The sequence below is a fragment of the Chinchilla lanigera genome, unplaced genomic scaffold (assembly GCF_000276665.1).
Source record: "Chinchilla lanigera isolate Chin_1 unplaced genomic scaffold, ChiLan1.0 scaffold00204, whole genome shotgun sequence".
In the NCBI taxonomy this organism is placed as follows: domain Eukaryota; kingdom Metazoa; phylum Chordata; class Mammalia; order Rodentia; family Chinchillidae; genus Chinchilla; species Chinchilla lanigera.
The window spans coordinates 379,932-398,528 of record NW_004955605.1 but is presented as its reverse complement, the minus strand read 5'-3'; the positions used below and the strand labels follow the sequence as shown (position 1 = coordinate 398,528).

General features: G+C 41.5%; 2 protein-coding genes across 2 annotated transcripts in view; both read left to right on the top strand.

The window, feature by feature from the left end:
- The window catches only part of Piwil4 (piwi-like RNA-mediated gene silencing 4), a gene marked incomplete at its 5' end in the record, with an annotated part of 66,896 nt that continues 48,299 nt past the window's right edge, over nt 1–18,597 (top strand). The window contains 4 exon segments of the mRNA XM_013510100.1: nt 1–917; nt 10,743–10,893; nt 14,937–15,015; nt 17,537–17,668. Coding sequence (XP_013365554.1) covers nt 871–917; nt 10,743–10,893; nt 14,937–15,015; nt 17,537–17,668 — 409 coding nt within the window.
- Nucleotides 59–808, top strand: Fut4 (fucosyltransferase 4 (alpha (1,3) fucosyltransferase, myeloid-specific)). The gene has a single exon (XM_013510097.1). The coding sequence runs from the start codon at nt 59–61 to the stop codon at nt 806–808; it is 750 nt and encodes a 249-aa protein (XP_013365551.1).

Below are 18,597 nucleotides of genomic sequence, written 5' to 3'. Positions count from 1 at the left end.
CGTGCGCTCGGCGGAGGAGCTGCGGCTGCGCGCGCTGGACGGCCCGGAGGGGGCGGCGATGCCCGGCCCCCGGCCCCCGGGCCAGCGCTGGGTGTGGATGAACTTCGAGTCGCCCTCCCACTCTCCGGGGCTGCGGGCCCTGGCAGGGAACCTCTTCAACTGGACGCTGTCGTACCGGGCGGACTCCGACGTCTTCGTGCCTTACGGTTACCTTTACCCCAGGAAACACCCCGGCGACCAGCCCATGGGCCTGGTCCCGCCGCTGGCCCGGAAGAGGGGCCTGGTGGCCTGGGTGGTGAGCCACTGGGATGAGCGCCACGCCAGGGTCCGCTACTACCACCAGCTGAGCCAGCACCTGCCCGTTGACGTGTTCGGCCGGAGCGGGCCTGGGCGTCCGGTGCCTAACAGCGGGCTCCTGCACACAGTGGCCCGCTACAAATTCTACCTGGCTTTCGAGAACTCGCAGCACCTGGATTATATTACCGAAAAGCTCTGGCGCAACGCGTTGCTGGCTGGGGCGGTGCCGGTGGTTCTAGGCCCAGATCGTGCCAACTATGAGCGTTTTGTGCCCCGTGACTCCTTCATCCACGTGGACGACTTCCCCAGTGCCTCCTCCCTGGCCGCCTACCTGCTTTTCCTAGATCGAAACCTAGCTGTCTACCGCCGCTACTTCCACTGGCGCCGGAGGTACGCGGTGCACATCACCTCGTTCTGGGACGAGCCTTGGTGTCGGGCCTGCCAGGCAGTGCAGACTGCTGGGGATCGGTCCAAGAGCATTCGCAACTTGGCCAACTGGTTTGAGCGGTGAAGCCACCTAGAATGTGACCATTTTGATTCTCTGCTGGGCGTATCCTTGACTGCCGCCAATTCATGGGACTAAATTCTCCAGTCGCCTATTTTTGCTCTCTGGGATTAAGGTGATTTACCGATTAATATTAATTAGCACAAGGATGGGGTGGCAAGGATCCTGGGTTCTCATGATCTTTAGCATAACTAGCAGTTGTGCTCCCTCTGTTGTAGATGAGCATTTGAGTGAAGAAGGGGGCTCTTCCTTACCCCGTACAGATGTGAAGAGGTAGCTTAGGGAAAGGCTTTTACGAAAAGCCTGTGGGAAAGTTTCGTTGAATTTCCTCTGCCACGAGCCACATTTGTAGCCTGTGCAGACTCCAGATCTCATACACACCGCTCCCAGGTCACATTTGCGTGGACCAAGCTGGAGCAAACCCTGGTGTTTAGAAAGAGCGTTGGTGTGAGACAGTGGTAGGGCTGTGTCCACAAGTGAGCCTTTTTCTTTGTTGGTTTGATTCCTTAAAGCCTCTGCTCCAGGGAAAGGTGAGGAACTCAGTTTATTAACAAGGATTGTTTGCACCCTATAAATGGAAACAAGTGCTGGATTGTCCTTGGAAGAGAATTAAGATGAATGTATGGATGCACCTCAATTTATACAACAAATATACTCCTGAAAAGCTGCATCTAAATTACATCCCGAGTCCAGTGCCCTAAGGGAGTTCAGTATTTAATGGAGCCCTATGGAAAATCCCTTTACAATGTGAATAACCCTCTCCTAATTTATTTCTTCTGTCTTTATATTTTCCCTATAGCCTGAATTTAAAAAAAAAACATTAAAAGTACAAATGTGAAAATAAAGCACAAGCAGCCTTCTTCTCCCCCTCTTCCCAGCAAAGCAATGTGTGTTTATAAAGAAAAGAGAAGAAAGCCGTAGTGTCACTGTGTACAAAATTATTTATTTCATGTCTTAACTAGACCCAGATTTCCAACTGGAATGTCAGCCCTTCAGAGGTGCTGGCTTCGCCTGTGCGGAGCAGTGAAGGAGATGTACTGCATGGTGGAGCCGGGCAAAAGGAGAAGAGTTTATGGTGTCAGGGCAGTTTTTGTTTCTGTCAGTTTTTCAGTGTTTACATCCTAGGGAATGGAACTAAACCTAGTGCCTACAATTATCTTGCTCTGTCCTTTGTTAAAGGCTAACTCTGCCAGGCTCACTTGGTTCCAGGAGTTTCCCCTGCTAGTCGGTAGAGCTGGAGAGCAGATCTTCACATTTCTCCTGTCCTTGAGACTGCAGTGGGATCCAGCTTGGGAATAAATACTTTATCTTTATAGGTTGTTGAGTGACCAGCATATTCAACAGGTATCAGCAGGGAGCCAAACAGTCCCAAACACTAGACTTAGGGCTGTGGGGAAGATATGAAAATGAATAAGGCAATGTCTTTCTCTTCAGGGCTCTTACAGTCCACTACTGCCAAAGGTGAATGGTGACTTCGATAAAACAGTTGGCACAACCCATTTGGACAAAGTGGCATTTTCAGTGATACACACCATAAGTCAATCATTAAAAAGCTATTTGATTTAAAGCATGAAATGATCAGAGTTCTCTGTCCAAATAAGGACTCTCAGTGACTAGTGTTAATCATAAAGATCAGGGTCCAAGATTAATTAGTTTTATACAGCGTTAAATAAGAAGTAATTTTGTATTTGATTAGTGCAATTAACTGAGTCATAGAAAGCAAATTTTACCTCTGTGCACATACAATGTGTACATACTTGAAAAGTTCACTTAAAACTAGGTGCTTTGATTCTCTCATTTTAGAAAATAAGTGAAGATCTCTAATAGTGGGTATCCAGATATCTATATGTTTCTCTATAGACATATGATATATTTATCATATTAAATAACATATATATCATATTACCTCTATGATACATCATACTTTTTATGTATGATATATATCAGACCAAACATTAAGTTTACAAATGCAGTATCCCTTCTTGCAGTGATTTCAGGGTGCCCTCATACCCAATTTTATGTCTGAAATGAAATCTCAAGGTGTGTTACAGAATAAATCTGAAATAAAAAAGGTGCCTCATATTGTATATTTCAAGTAAGTCCTTAAAGCCCTATTTCAAGAATCATAATTATTATTTAGATTAAACTTGAATTTGCAGAGCAGGAAGAAGGATCTGTACCTTCTTTGAACACATTTGTTGTTGTTTTGGTAAATCTATATTGTAAAATTCACATCTGTTGCCAGTGTTCTTCTAGTATTAAGTCCATTTAGATCTAACCATGTGTTTATTAATTATGTAGCACAAGATAGAATGCATATGAGTGCAGTTTGAAATCACAACCTGAATATGTGGCTCTGCCACGTTATGCTCTTGTGTCTTTAATTACAAAAATTGGATATAAACTCTTGAGTTTTAGCTTCCTTCATAATGCATGAGGTTCCCTAAAATCAGGATTAAATGTGATGATGTATATCAAGGTGCTTTGTACGTTGTAAAGTGCTGTGCCATTACAAGATGCTCTAAATTGCCATGGCTGTAGACCAGGGCTCTGGAAACATTTTCTGTGCAGGGGCAGAGAATAAATATGTCAAGTTCTGCAGGCCGGGAAGTCTTTGTTGCCACTGTTCAACCCTGCTGTTGGAGTGCAAAAGCAGCCACAGACAATACATAAACAAACGAGTGACTGGATTTGGCCCATGGTCATAGTTTGCTAATTCTACTGTAGACTCTTGGCGATGTAAGGAATTTGGAAAACTAGCTGTACATTTTTCTTTTATGATGGAGGTTTCTTGGAAAGGATTTGAGGATTGAAATTTAAAAATTTTGGAGGCAAATACTCCCAAGTTCCTATATCAGCTTTGCAACATTTCCTAGGTGTCTGATCTTGGGAAAAAATTATTTGAGCTTTCTGTTTTGATAGTCTCATCTTTAATTGATGGTAAACATGCATAATTTATGAGATATTGAAAGAGTGAGATAAGACACTTAAGTACTTAGTGTAGTGCCTGGCATGTGGGAAGCACCTCGAAAACGCTGGCTGTGATTTCTCCAGTCCCTTTACAGAGGGAGCAGCCAAGGTCCAGACCCACTGAAGGATTTGCCTGAGGGGACAGTAGTAGTAGCAGAACCAGCTGTACCTGTGCGAGACACAACCCCTTTGAGATTCTGTCATTTTAAGTGCAAAATGAGGGGTTGGAGAGATTATGCTCTAGGGGCCTTCTAGTTCCACTTGCTATCATTCTAATTGGCACCCTAGGACTTAAAGAGCCAATTCACCTCCCAGTGTGCACCCCTTACAGTCTGGAGTTTATATACAGGAGCAGTAACTGACAGAAAACTAGGCATCAGAGAGGGAGAATCTGAAAAAAAAACATATATACATATATATATATATATATCACATGCCCCAGATATCAAGGATGAAAAGCCAAGTCATTGGTAATTTGATGAATAATTGCATGGCATACATTTCAAGTCAATCTTGATGTGTTTCAGGGACTTTTATGCTAATATTCTTTTAATAAACCAAAGTATTTATGTACACATACTCAGATTATTTTGACAAAATGATTAAAGTAATGAGACAGAAAATGGCTCCTTGTTTATACTTCATGTACGGCTCCAGTGTGTACCCCCGTGTATTGATGTGTTCTGTGCCCCATGGGACCTGTCTTGGTGGAGGTCATCTCTGGACTACATTGGTTCTAGACCGGTAACTGAAATGTGATGGCTTTGCCTCTTGTGAGTTGCAACAGGTCCAATTCAGTTGATCCTCTTGGCTTTTCTTGCCTGGCTTTTTTACTCTAACCTGGTGACTCTTCTCTAAGGGCATAAGTACTACAGTCATTTCTCTCAGTTCAGTTCATTTTGCTAAGTGCTCTGATGCTCTCTATGTACTGTCTTTAGCTTCACCAAATCAGAATAATGCTATTTAGGAAAGGGGTGGAATAAAGACTGAGAACATCCTGGGAGGTAGAGAGCAAAAAAGGCAAGCTTTCTTTACAGCAGATGCTGGAACTGTTGAAAGGAGAAAACAGAGCCAGATGTGGTAGCATCTGTAATCCTAATGCTTAGGAGACTGAGGCAATCGGATTATGAGTTTGAGGCCACCTGGGCTATGAAATTGGAATAAACACTAAAGACACTCTTTGTCCCATCTGCCCTCCTCTTGCGTGCATCTCACTACATGATCATTTAAGTACAAACTTTCAAAAATTAGCATGGCCGGCTGAGGATAAGAGTAGGATGAGCAAGAAAAAAAGATTCTATGACTAAGTAAAAAGAAAAGTGTATTTTATTTTATTTTATTTTTTTATTTTTTTATTTTTTTTGGTTTTTCTCCGGTACCGGGAACCGAACTCACGACCTTGCGCTTGCCAGGCAGGCGCTTTTGCCGCTGAGCTAAATCCCCAGCCCCGAAAAGTGTATTTTAAAATGGAGCAGAGCCGGGCGTGGTGGCACACGCCTGTAATCCCAGCATTTGGGAGGCTGAGGCAGGAGGATAGCTGCGAGTTTGAGACCAGCCTGGGCTACAAAGTGAGCTCAAGGCCAGTCTGAGCTGCATAGCGAGACCCTGTCTCAAAAAGACAAAAAAAATAAAGTAAAATGGAGCGGATGGTGAGTATGGATGGGGAGTGAAGAGAGAAAAAAGAAGGAGATAGCGGTCAACCAGCACAAAGTGTCTGAGGAGACAAGCAAAGTAGGGGAGGATAAAGATTAAAAAACAACAAAAGAGGAAGGATAAAGGAGGGACATAGGGACGGGAATGAGGGAGCAGTTTAAATGCACCATTCTGTGCCACTTTGCTGAGAAGAGACCGTGGCTCCAGCTTGGAGCACACCACCTGCTAGCAGATGGGCAATGAAATCAAGGGGTATGAACTCACTGACGAGAATCAGGAAGTCAGTAAGGAGTAGCCCAGCATTCTAGAAGAAACATGAAACTCTCCTGTGGTTCAGAGTACTTCTCATCTTAGGAAAAAATCACATTGGTTGCCTTTTTAATTCCTTATCAGCATACTTCATCTATGTGCAATATCTACATTCAAAGAAGTCTATTTTTATATATCCATGATTACCAATTCTTTTAGAGGAAAAGGGAAAATATGTAAGGACTTTGATCATTTAATGTATAATTATTCATTTCCTGTAGAATCTTATTATAAAACTATTTTAAGTAAGATTGTAAAAATTAGATTTTTATGACTGATCCATTTTGAGATCTTTGAATTACCATTTTAAAAAATTACTGAGTCACACCTGATGTACTAAAAATGTCCAAACTATCTTTTGTTTTTTTTCCAGTACCGGGAATCGAACTCATGACCTCTCACTTGCCAGGCAGGTGCTGTGCCACTCAGCTAAATCCCCAGCCTCTATACTAAAAATGATAATGTCCTACTAAATCTTGAATTCTAAATATCCTATTTTGAATTGTTTTTCAAAGGGAAAGAAACAGACTATTCAACAACATTTAGTAAATATTTCTTGAGTGTCTCCTATTTGCAGGCACTGTGCTAGGAGTGGAGGATGTAAAGAAACTAATGCAAGGACTCTGCACTCAAAAGGTATGTTTTAGGGAAACTGACATGTAGGCCGATCACCTCAATATATGATAAACATTGTAATAACACAGGTTGATCCCAGGAATAAGTATTGTTTCATACATAGAATCACAGACTTTGTGCAAACTCATAGTAGAAGCCTAGAACCATCGGAGAATTACAATTCAGGAGTGATTTCCCTTCATCACAAATGAAGTTTTCTTTTATGTTACTTCAGAAAAATACAAGTGCTGCATTTAGCCTCTGATCTCAACACTGCCTGCCTGATTGTTTTCACTAATACTACAGTTAAAAATAAATGCTATTATTAAGTATCACCTTCAAAATGACTAATCTCTATTGGGATTTTGCTCTCCTAGCAACTAGGAACACCTGCTCTTACCCTATGATTTTTCTAGTTCTCATAAGGGCAAGTAAACATTTTAGAAGGCTCTATCCCATTAGCAGAAACATCCACCCAAAGCTATCTTGATGATTAGACAGTTTATGTTTTTAGATGTTAATTAACTACCTTAAGGTTTATCAAGCCTTCTTTGGGCGGTACACATCTATGACTTTTAAGTAAGATTCTTACCAGAAGCTGTAGTTTACTACTATTTCTTTTTAAATGAAGCTCCTATTATATACAGATGCTTCATAATCTATATTTTTCTGTGTCTTACTCTTCAGTTAAAAGCGCTATGGTTGACTCCCTTGATCCCTGCCCCCTTTTATCCATGCTATCAGGTAATCTCCCTTCCTGGAGTTTGGTCTGGATCTGGTTACTCATTTCTGATGGCTAAAATATGCAAAGAGTACAGGCTGAAACTTTTGAGATTAGATAATAAAAAGACTGGCTTTCTGTCCTTTTTTTCTTCCTCTTTTTTTTTTTTTCCTTTTCTGTGCCCTCTTATTTATCTTTTTCTTTTCTGTCTGTTCCTGTATCTTTCCTTCCCTTCTATCACCTTATCTTTTCTTTTTTTCCTTTCTGGAACATGGGATAAAAAGCCTGTATATCAGTGATTTTTAAAAATAACATTAACCATCTTTCCTTCAAACTCTGAGTTTAAAGACAGAGCTGTATGAGAAATCCAACCCCAGAGGAAAGTTCCTTTATTTAAGCTTATCCCTTGAACTGTGCCACTTGACCTTATTGCCTCAGCTTTCTGATGCTCTGAGAAAGAAGCTTTATCACTGCTTTTAGTTGCTACTCTCCACATTCTTCTTTGTGTTTTCAAGCTCTGAAAGTGTTATCCTCTTACTGGGTGTATCAAGAGAGAAAGACACTTGGTTCAGGGTACTCTTACGCAGGAAGCTGAAATGGCCAACATGCCAAAGGCTTTAAGTAGCACTGTCCTAGGTTTCAAGTCAGTACTGTTTTTTTGGGTGTCAGTACACTGTGCAAGTTTAGCATTCACTATCCCACATAAGTAAACAGGCAAATCTCTCTGTGTGAGATAATACCATTCATCTATGGCAGAAGAGCAGGGTTGGTGTAGTATTAAGGTGACTACTTCATAGTAGCATAGCCAGCTTTGCTTTTTGACCCTCGACTTGTAAAGCAAACCGTGAGGGTAACTTTAAGGTTTCTCTTTAGTTCCACTTGGGCACATCACTGTTGAGTTTCCAGGGCTCTAGAAACACTTTGCCTGAAGTATCTTCCAGGTCTCACTTTTAAGTAAGCATCTACTTATCACAGTCTATATGCAAACAGAAAAATCCTCAGTAATTTGGATGCCATTTAAAAAGTTTCCAATAAAAAGCCTTTTGTTTCTTCTTATGTTGTTCTATATTTATCCTTTTCATGAGTCTTAACAAAGACACTCCTCTCGATGCCAAAATTAGTGTTTGACTTACGTATCTTCCTTGCTTTATTTGAAAGAATTTTATTTTGCCATCGTTCCTATAGTATGAATAATGGAGTTCTATACTTATTTCATGGTTTCGTAAAAATAATTTAAAGTACTTTAGGAAATTAGTCATACTCTTCTTGATTCCTTTTAAAACTTTTTATTAAAGTCCTTTATTTTATAGTAGTTCTATAAACATATATGGTATATGCTATTCACCACAATTATTTACACATCAACTTTGCAAATCCTGTCATTCTGGTTGAAATTTCATTTATACCCTCTTTGAATTACAGATGTAACATCTCACTCCCTGTACTAAGAATAGCATTTAGGGTGTTGGTTTTAAGCAGTGAGCAAGTTAAACTAAAAACCTAAGAGTCAAGCTTATTTCTGTGTATCACCATTCAGGAGAGAAAACAGTTTTGTCTCACTTTAAGTATTCTGCATTCTAATTGCCACAGTTGTCAAATACTATGAAAAGCATGATTAAAATTGGAATAAACATTGGAATAAAAGTTCTTTATGGAAAACAGTGAAGTGATAGAACACTGTAAACCAGAAAAGAAAAAGCTGGGGAGTTTGCTCACAGTCTACAGGAATTTCCTGTCATTCAACAAATATTTTGTTAGGTACTAAGCACTATTCTGAAGGTCACTGGGGGATATAGCACTAAATATGCAGACAAAAGCTCAAGTCCTTATGATGGCGCCACATGGAAGGAAGAGAAAATAAACAAGTAGCCAAAGAATTTTCTACAAAGACTTCCCCAGTGACATCCGGCATCCTTTATCTTTGCTGGGGCTCAAATCAGAGCAAATGAGTTTTTCACCATGGGGTAGAAAAGGTCTTTTTACCAGGGAGAGTACGTTGAGGGGGACGGAAAGCTCAGAGAAGATGCACTCCGTTGAACATGCTCTGTGGCCTGCAAAGCTGAGGAATTTTCTACTCATGAGATCCCATTTCACACTTAGCACCTCCTATGAGTGAAATACACTGATCCCCACTCTATACACAGAGAGGTTGAGTTACTTGCTTAAGGTCACACAGCTCATCACTGCAGAGCTAAGGGCTGACCCTATGTCTCTTGGACTCTAAGGCTACTTATTTCTCCTGTTCACTGCCCTGAGCTCAGGTAGGTAGAATATCGCTTTTCTACATCTTTAAACTTCTGTATAGGATTGTTTAGATTTTTGCCTAAAAGTAAGGAGACAGTCTATCTTGATGGTTTCCAAACTTGTTTTCTTTTTCATTTTTTAGGAGCATAATATAATTTTCAAGAAAAATTTCATGTGAAACCCCAATATATAAAGCAGATTAGAGTTGTTAGAACTGGGTTGCTTTCTTAGGGGCAGTGACTCCTTTCATATTCTCTCTAGGCACTTGTCCCTGCAGGGACTAGTCCTCATTGTGTTCTAGCATCTATGTCTTTGTTCAGTGACTATAGGTGAAAATAAGCACAGAAGTGATTCTTGGGACCTACTCAAATTTGAGAAAGTTCTATTGTTAACTCCATTTGAGAAGGCCCAACCTTGACCATCAAGTCTGACAATGGGGAATTTTGGAGGCATAGTTATTTGAAGCATGAATTCAATAAGGGACTTAGTAAGATACATGGAGAGGTTTACTGTTCCCAATTTTTCAAACTGAAGTCAACCTCTCTGAACTCTGTAGCTCTTAGGCCAGTTTGTTATGGACCCTGGTAGTGCTCATTTATGTTATTGGGTTGCTGATGAGCTATACCCCTCCATCCCAACCACTAGAACGGAGAAAATGAAATGCTTCCATGGAGTCCTTAGTACAGTCACAAATATGAAGCACTTCCTTGGGGGAACAAAGTGAGCAGCGAATGTTGAGAGAACACTTACTTTTTTATTCTGGGAAGGCCTAGCAGGGGCTCAAAAAGGACACCAAAGAAAACTGCAATAATGGGAACATGCTGGCTTTGAGAGTGGAGCACTCTAACTAACTAAGGAAATGTTTTCCTTCCTATGTGAGTTTAGGAAGTATACTCTCCACTCCTTAACCCCACTCCCCATCCCATTTCTCCTTTCCTTGGGAAAGGTATGGGGACTGTTCTAACAGGTTCCAGAATAAAGCAGGGTAAATGGACATGCCCACAGTGCACATAGAACAGGCTATTGCCAAGAGCCTGTGTCTGTCCTTGCTACTGATGTTAGAGGGCCAGGATTTTCCTGCTCTCCAAATTCGGCACCCTTCTGTGGGTACTAGGTGTCAGTGGCCCTCCCTGGCTTTCTTGCTGTAACCCATGAATGTGTTTACACACCACATCACACAATTTGGGGAAATGCAGACGGGCCTGAGAGCAGGACTAGCTTGTCCAATGGGCATAGCAGGCACAGTCCAGAGGGCCTACAATATTTTTGAGGGGTCCATGAAAATGTTTTAATTTAATTTACAGTCAAAGAGAAAATGATTTAGGTAGAAGAAGATGTTTTAATTTATTAAAGTAATGTAATAATCTTTCTAGCATTTAAATTGTAAGACAAAATTTTTTAAAAATTTGTTTTCTTTTTTGGTTGAAGAAGAACACCACACAGAAAAGTGCAATGCCAAGGAAAGTCAAACCTTGCAGTCACTGGAGGAGAGGCCTTGCTGAAGTGGATGGGTTTTCTTAAAGAAAGAGAGTATGGAGCAAAGTATAAACCTACTGGCCAAGGAGCCAGGGAGAAAAGGGTAAGCTGTCCTTTGCAACCATTATCCTTTTATTTCATCTTCTATGTGTACCTAATTTTCAATCCTTTCTAGAGCACAGTGGAACAAGGAAGCAAATGATGCATGGTTAACGTGACAAGGAAGCAGAGATGTATTTTGGAAAGATTCCATCACAGTGGTTAAGCACTTTAACATCTAAGCCTTAATAGGAATTTTTCTTTCTCTGGATATTTTAATAATGTATTTTTCACAATTTTTTAAAAAGACTATTCATGGGGCTGGGGATTTAGCTCAGCGGCAAAGCGCCTGCCTGGCAAGTGCAAGGTCGTGAGTTCGGTTCCTGGTACCGGAGAAAAACCAAAAAAAAAAAAAAAAAAAAAAAGACTATTCATGTTACAGATTAAAGAAACTAAGGAGGCATGATAATTGAATGCAGTGCATTATCCTGACCTAACTATATTTTGGACCAAAAAAAATATAAAAAATTATTTATATTTTGCTTCCAAGCTTGCAAAATATTTTAAGACAACTGATAAAATTTAGCTATGGACTGTAGTTGTTAGACAGTAATATTTTGTCCATGTTAAATCTGATTTATGTGGGTAACTATACCATGGTTTTATAAAGGAACAGAAAAATATTCTTGCAGGGGAAGTGAGATAGGGTCCTGCTATGTAGCACAGGCTGGATTCAAACTTACAATGATCCTTTTACCTCAGCCTCCCAAGTGGTGGAATTGCAAATGTGCATCACCAAGCTCAGCTAATACTTTTGTTCTGAGCAATTCACACTAACATATTTGGCAGTCAAAAAGCATGATGTCTACTACTTCCTTGTAAATAGATCAGGAAAATGCACATGTATAAATAGAAAATAAGGCCAATATGGCAACATGTTACCCATTGAATCTTGGTGAAATATTTGTGGGTGTTCTTTGAGCTACTCTTGCAACTTCTCTGTAAATGTGTTTTACTTCAAAATAAGTGCAAAAGACAAGATTGTTTAAATTAATCTAGTAATACTACTGAAATAGAGCCCAAGGATGTTAATAGCATTGATGCAGTAACTCTACAGACATTGAACCATCTATTTGTGCCTTGGAACTTAATTTTATATTAGCCAGAACCAAGGGTATTGAACTAATTAGCTGACGTGAACATGTTGGCTCTTGTAAGTTATTATTTACAGGATTTTCTAACTAAAAAATTAAAATTTAAATTATAGATGTAGCACCAAATACCCAAAAAAGTGATTTTTAACAATTGACTTGTGGGATGAGTTAGGCAAATCTTTGAATTGTGTCTTTCTTCATTGATATCTACCCATCTCAAGGCGTTAACTCTCTTGCACACTGAGGCATGCTCCTGTGTCACATGGCTGAGTGGGTTTGAGGCAGTGTCCTACAGCTGCAGCAGCAGAGATACCCTGAGACAGAGCGAAGGATGAAAGGTGCAAGTGCAGGCTGACATGTATAAGGTTTCACTGTGTGCCTGTGATTGCCACAGCAGTGGCTGGGGTGAAAAGGTAGACAGGAAAACATGAAGGGCAACACAAAACATATCAGTGGTTAGCAGTATGATAAGCCAACACATGCACATGAGGTCATTTGAAGGATGACATATGGGAAAACTGTATTTATTACATAATTTTGTGACTAAACAAATTAGAAAAATGTCAGAGAACAAAAACGGTATCTCTAGATTGTATAAATAGTTAAATAAGAAACACAAAGAATAGAAAGGGAAGGCATAGACCAGAACTAAGTATCCACAGGAGTTAGTCATTTGCCGGTGGTGGCTTGACAACCATCAGGGTCAGTTGGACTGCTGAGCTGATGTCAAGGAAAACTGGCTCAGCATATGGAGATAAAGTTGTATCCTTACCTCAGTTCAGATACATACATGTGTTGGTATGTGTAAAATCCTAGGGATAGAAGATATTTAGTGTGAAAAATAAATGTACAAAGTTAATTTTAAAAAATGTCACGTCATGTCCTGACTATAACGTTAGGGCAGGGAAAATTTTCTTTTAACAAGACTTCATAAGAACAAAGACTAGCATTTTAAAAATTGCTAGATTTGACAACATTAGAATTAAGGTTTGGGTTAGATAAGACACCTCACTGTCAAAATTAACAGGTGCTAGACTAGGAATAGATATTTGCAATATAAAAAGAGAAAAGAGCTGGGCATGGTGGTGCACACCTGTAATCCCAGTGCTTGGGAGGCTGAGGCAGGAGGATTGTTGTGAGTTCGAGATCAGCCTGGGCTACAAAGTGAGCTCAAGGCCAGCCTGAACCATATAGCGAGACCCTGTCTCAAAAAAAAAAAAAAAAAAAAGGGAAAGAAAAAAGAAAAAAGAAAAGCAAAGAAAAAAGGTAAGGTTCTTTCCAAACCACAAAGTTGAAAAACAGTTTTAGACAGGGCAACCAGATGTAAGTGGGCAATCAGTACAACAGAAAACTCTAAGACTGTCACAGATCTGATAGTTTTACCCACCTGCAAGCAGAAAAAAACCAACCAAAGTTAACAGTTTGATCCTATGTTATGCAAAAACTAACAGTTGGCTAATACCAAATTTGAGGAAAGCCAGCCCTGGTCTGTCCCCACGTGATCTAGCCCCGCCCCTCCCCGCCCCACGTGCTCTAGCCTCGCCCCACCCCGCCCCACGTGCTCTAAGCCCCAGCCCCACGTGCTCTAAGCCCCAGCCCCACGTGCTCTAAGCCCCAGCCCCACGTGCTCTAACCCCCAGCCCCACATGCTGTAGCCGGGGCAGCTTGGAGAAGCACTTGCGTGACTGCATCCTTAGGCTGGACGTCGACCGCCTCCCAGGCACAGTTTCATCATCTGTTCCCCAAGGAAAATACCCTAGTCTAGACTTTGCCGCCTTAGAGGCTGCTCTGGGCTGCCGGGAACATGAGTGGACGTGCCCGTGTGAGGGCGCGAGGTGTGGCCCGCATTCCCGATGCCCAGGCTGTGCAGTGTGCCCCGGCCTCGCCCCCGGTGCGCAGAATGGTAAGCTGTTTCGTTTTGTCTTCCTTCTGCCTGCATCCCGGCAGGGCCTTTCTCTGCGTCCGTCTTCCCTCTGCTCTGTTAAAGCTGTTTCCGTCATCTTTGACTCTTTCGGAGGTTTCTCGCATTTTTGGCTTTCAAGGACTCTTACCTAGCATTGGGGTAAATATATTGGCCAGAGAAGAGAACTGAAGGTTAGAGCGAGTGTGCCACTGCGTTCCACTTACTGAGTCCTTATTACTTGATTTGGTTTTAAAGTGCTTAGGAAAAAGTTGATGTGCTTTTGTACCACTCTGGCATATCATATAATAATAATTGGATCTAATTGGCATATGCAGTTGAGTCATCTCCAACACAGAGGTGGTTTGGGTTCAGCCATTGTTGCTTGAGCGGCCACTATGGGTGTGGCTCCTTGCTGGACGTAGGCAACTGGTGAATTGACCCACAAATACGTAACTTTTGGTGTGTGTTACAAATATATACTCCGTGTTTGCAGCCAGTTTTCAGACTTCGAGCACGTCCTTAAGTAGTATGTGGTCATCATGCCCTCATTCTCGTCATTTTTTTTAGCAGGCCGCCATATAGCAACTTCTTGAAAGACTATTCCTTTCTGTGAAGGCAGGCATATTAATAGTTCCCTCCTGTTTTGTGGACTAGGAGGTCCAGTTTATTCAGGAGAGTCGTCCTTTTGGGCTGGTGTTTCCTGTCCTCTAGGCTCTGTTTATTTTCATGCCAGTGGGTCATGAAGGAATAAAATCCACGCGTGTCTGTGCTACATTTCCTCAGGTGAGCTCCCTGAGCACAAGGATCTCATTTATGTTCCTTCACATTTACTAAAAGCAGTTGGATGGGTGTGGGAAATTATAGCTCGTCCGTTATCCTTTTACCTAGAATGGACGCTTGCTTCTTGCTTCTCTAGGCTTTTACCTGTTAGCTCTTCTTTTCCTGGACCGTGCTTGTCTACTGACTTGCATTATTCTTATTGTGTGATAACCTTTTAGCTTGTGACTTACCTTAAGCAAATCTGAACAAAACATTTTTGTCCCATTCTAGCTCACACCAGTCGGTCTTAGTGACAGTGAAGCCTCCTCTAGCAGCAGCGTGGGGGGGACAAGCAGGACTTCACAGCATGGTAAGTGCCACTCACCCCATCCCCGAGTCCCAGTCAGCTGCCCAAGGCGGGATGGTACCAAGCCTGACAGCAGCAGGCTGGCTTCCTGAGCCTCCCATTCTCTGCTGCTTGCGGGATTCCCCCTTGTCATGTTCCTTGGCAACCCCTAACACAGTTGCTGGGTTTCCTAACAGCTCGGTTGGTGGGAATCCACAGACTTAGTTAAGCCAATTTTCTGATTCTTTCTGTTTATTGAAGAATTTTGAAAATGTATTCCAGAAGTCTTCCTGGTATACACGTGCCAGTGCAATCACTTTGCAGGGATGGTAGAAACTTGGTACAAAAGCTGCCGCTCATGTCATCCCTCTTCACCTAGGGCAGGTACTACCATGTGATTGTATAGGTCTCTTCCCTGCAGAGCCACATGTATCTCAGGATACTCGTCTATGGGCTGCCCAAGTAGCCACTGTCCTAGACTGTGAGCTGCCATATCTGATGGAGCATTAGTTGGTGTGGGCTGCCTTTACAAAGTGGCATAGATAAGGTGGCTTAAGCAGTAGGAATTTATTTCCTCATGATTTAGAGGTCTCAGGTCAGGAGGGTTCAAGGGCTAGTTCCTCCTGAGGCCTTTCATTGGCTTGTAGGTGCTACCTTTTCCCTGGACTCATATGATGTTTCCTCTGTGCATTCTGTGTCCTAATTTCTCACCTTAAGAAACCAGTCGTATTGCTCAGAGGCCACCTCAGTGACCTCACTTTAACCTAGTAACTGCTGTAAAGACCTAGCTCTAAATATAGTTACTTTGTGAAGAGTGGAGAATGGGGCTTCAGCTTCAGCTCTTTTGGGGGAGTGGTGTAGTTCAGCCCGTGACGCTAGGTGAAACCTGTTAGCTATCTCCCTATGCTCGCCATGAAATGTAGCGACTGATTTCTAATAAATGTATAATCTCTTAGAGTTTAGGCTCTCGCAGGCTCGGAGAACCTGGCAACTCAACCAGTATCAGGTGCCTGACCGTGCTGTTGCTTGCTGGAGGATTTCCAGCCCTGCTCAAGTACCCTCTCTGTGGTGAGCTCACAGCGCTGAATGTGTCCATGAGCACAGACCTGCCCTGAGAGGCGGCGTGTTGGGCCCAGCACACCCCTACACTCAAACATTATCCCAGCCTGGGGATGTCTTTCCAAATCTGCTGTGCGTTCTTGTGAACACCAAGTGAGGGACACCCTTTATCCTGTGATTGAATTTTTGTTTACTGCTTCAAATCATGGCAAAAATATATATATCAAAACTGTTTTTAAATATACAGCCTGGGGATGTTAAGTGCATTCATATTGTTATACAGTAATCACCACTATTTTTAGAACTGTTTCTGTCTTGGAAAACTGAAACTCTGCACTCATTATACAATAAACCCCTATGCCTCTCTCCCCCAGCCCTTGATAGCCAATATTCTGTGATAACTTAAAGCTTTAGAAACTGTCGGATAACTTTTGACACGAAGAGCAGTGAATAATAAGGACAATCTAGTAAGGGTAATAACGTTTAAGAAAATCAAATGAACTTTGTGATTTTTCCTGAGACACTCATATTCCTCTGGGAAGGGTACAGGCAGAACTTTGGAGCAGGGGGCAGTGTCATTTGGGGGAACTGCACACAGTAAGTTTATCACAGGATGGGTCAAGTCAGAGTCCCAGAGAGTCAGCATACTGTTGTTTGTATTACTTTGGAGTACTGTAACATCCTTCATTTTGATGTTTTAGACTTATTTTCAGGGAGGGGAAGGAGATGTAAAAAGAATTAAGATGTGCAATGTACATGTACTAACTCCCCATGATGAGTGTAATCATTACATACTGCAAATGTGCTGATAAACATAAAAACTAAAAAAGAAAATTATTACTAGGTGAAAATAAAAAACAGTTGTCTTCAAACTGCCAAAGACATAGTCAAAAGCCTAAATCTCCTGTACGCATTTGAACAGAAGACCCTTCTTTGGGAATAGATCTCAATTTCATGTTTTCTAGAAGCTAACCACGATAGGCTTCAAGGTAAAGCACTGGCTTTCATACTCCTGGAGAACGTTGGAACATAAAGAGCGACTGCAGTGTCCTGGGCAGTTCCCCTTCTGTCCACTGGGAAAAGTGACAAATTCAGCTCCTCTTTGCAGAAATCAGTGTGGGCAGTCCAAACCTGAGGCTTTCAGGGTGTTGCCCAAGACTAAATGAGGGAGAGCAGCCCTCTATAAATAGGAGTGGAGTGGGTAGAGAGATGGAGCTTTCTCCTCAGCCAAGAAGAGAAACTCTGCAGTATTATTAGTGCTGGGACTATCTTCAAGATCTCTGTTTCTTAACATTCCATTTATTTACATTTTAAAGTTTTTAGGCTGAAAACTGTGTCATCATGAATGAGTGTTTCCACCAATGCAGGAATTTAATTAAAACCATAAATACCTGTGTTGTGTTTATAGATGCATTTTTGATACATTGGTTGTAGAGAATATTAGTAGTACAAAAATGATATATTATTGTGTTTTCTCATATTTTAGGTAACAAGGGTGTATCTTCTGGTGATGCTGGAAGTACCTTTGTAGAAAAAGGTGTGAAAATAAGACGGGACTGTATGGACTTGGGTATCTGCACCAGGGAGAAATTGGCGCATGTGAGAGATGGCAAAACAGGTACTCAGTCTGCATGTTACTTACCAAGGAATTTGAATTCCTAGATCTGAAATGTTACCAAGGAATTTGTTAATATTACAGAGGAATTTGAATTCCTAGATCTGAAAACATTTATATACTCAGTTAATAGATGTGTATTCAACATGTGTTATGTTCAAGTCACTGTCTAGACATGTGAGGTATTTTAGCCTTAATTGTATCTTTTATTAATAGAAATAATAATAAGTTATTTTTTAGGTACTGGGAATTGAATTCAGGACCTTGCGCTTGCCAGCCAGACACTTGTGCCACTGAACTATATCCTTGGCCCAATAATAGGTTCTTTAAAGCTACATTTCACTTTCCTTTTTTTTAAAATACAGGGCCTCTCTATGCAGTTTAGGCTGGCCTTGAACACCTATGTTGCCCAGACTGGCCTCAAACTTGATGCTATTCTCCTGTCTCAGCCTCCCAAGTGTTGAGATTATAGACGTGCACCACCATGCCCTGCTTATGTGTCACTTTTGCAAAAGTTTTTCCCTTACATCTGGAATGGGGCTTTAAAAATGCTTCTCTCCTAACCCTTGTCTTATATGGAATTCAGCTGTGAAAAGGAAAACGTGACCAGTGTAGGGAATTCTTTATCCTGATTCCACACTTTTTCCTGAAATTGCAGGTACAATTGCAGATGTATGTGTCATCCAGGAAGCGGGTCTGTTGCTCTCATTGGATTCTCAGGAGGCTTTATGACTCTCTCCTCACTGATGCAGATCCATGTTTTTCACACTTTTTAAAACCAAAGTAACAAAATAGATATATTGTCATCCAGCAAATAAACAGCACACCTGGTGAAGCAAAGCACTGTGAAGGAGTACTTGCCCTCAGTGTATGCCTGGCACTCTGGTACAGCCTGTTCTGTTGTCTTTCCATTGAACGTGCTCTTCCCTTTC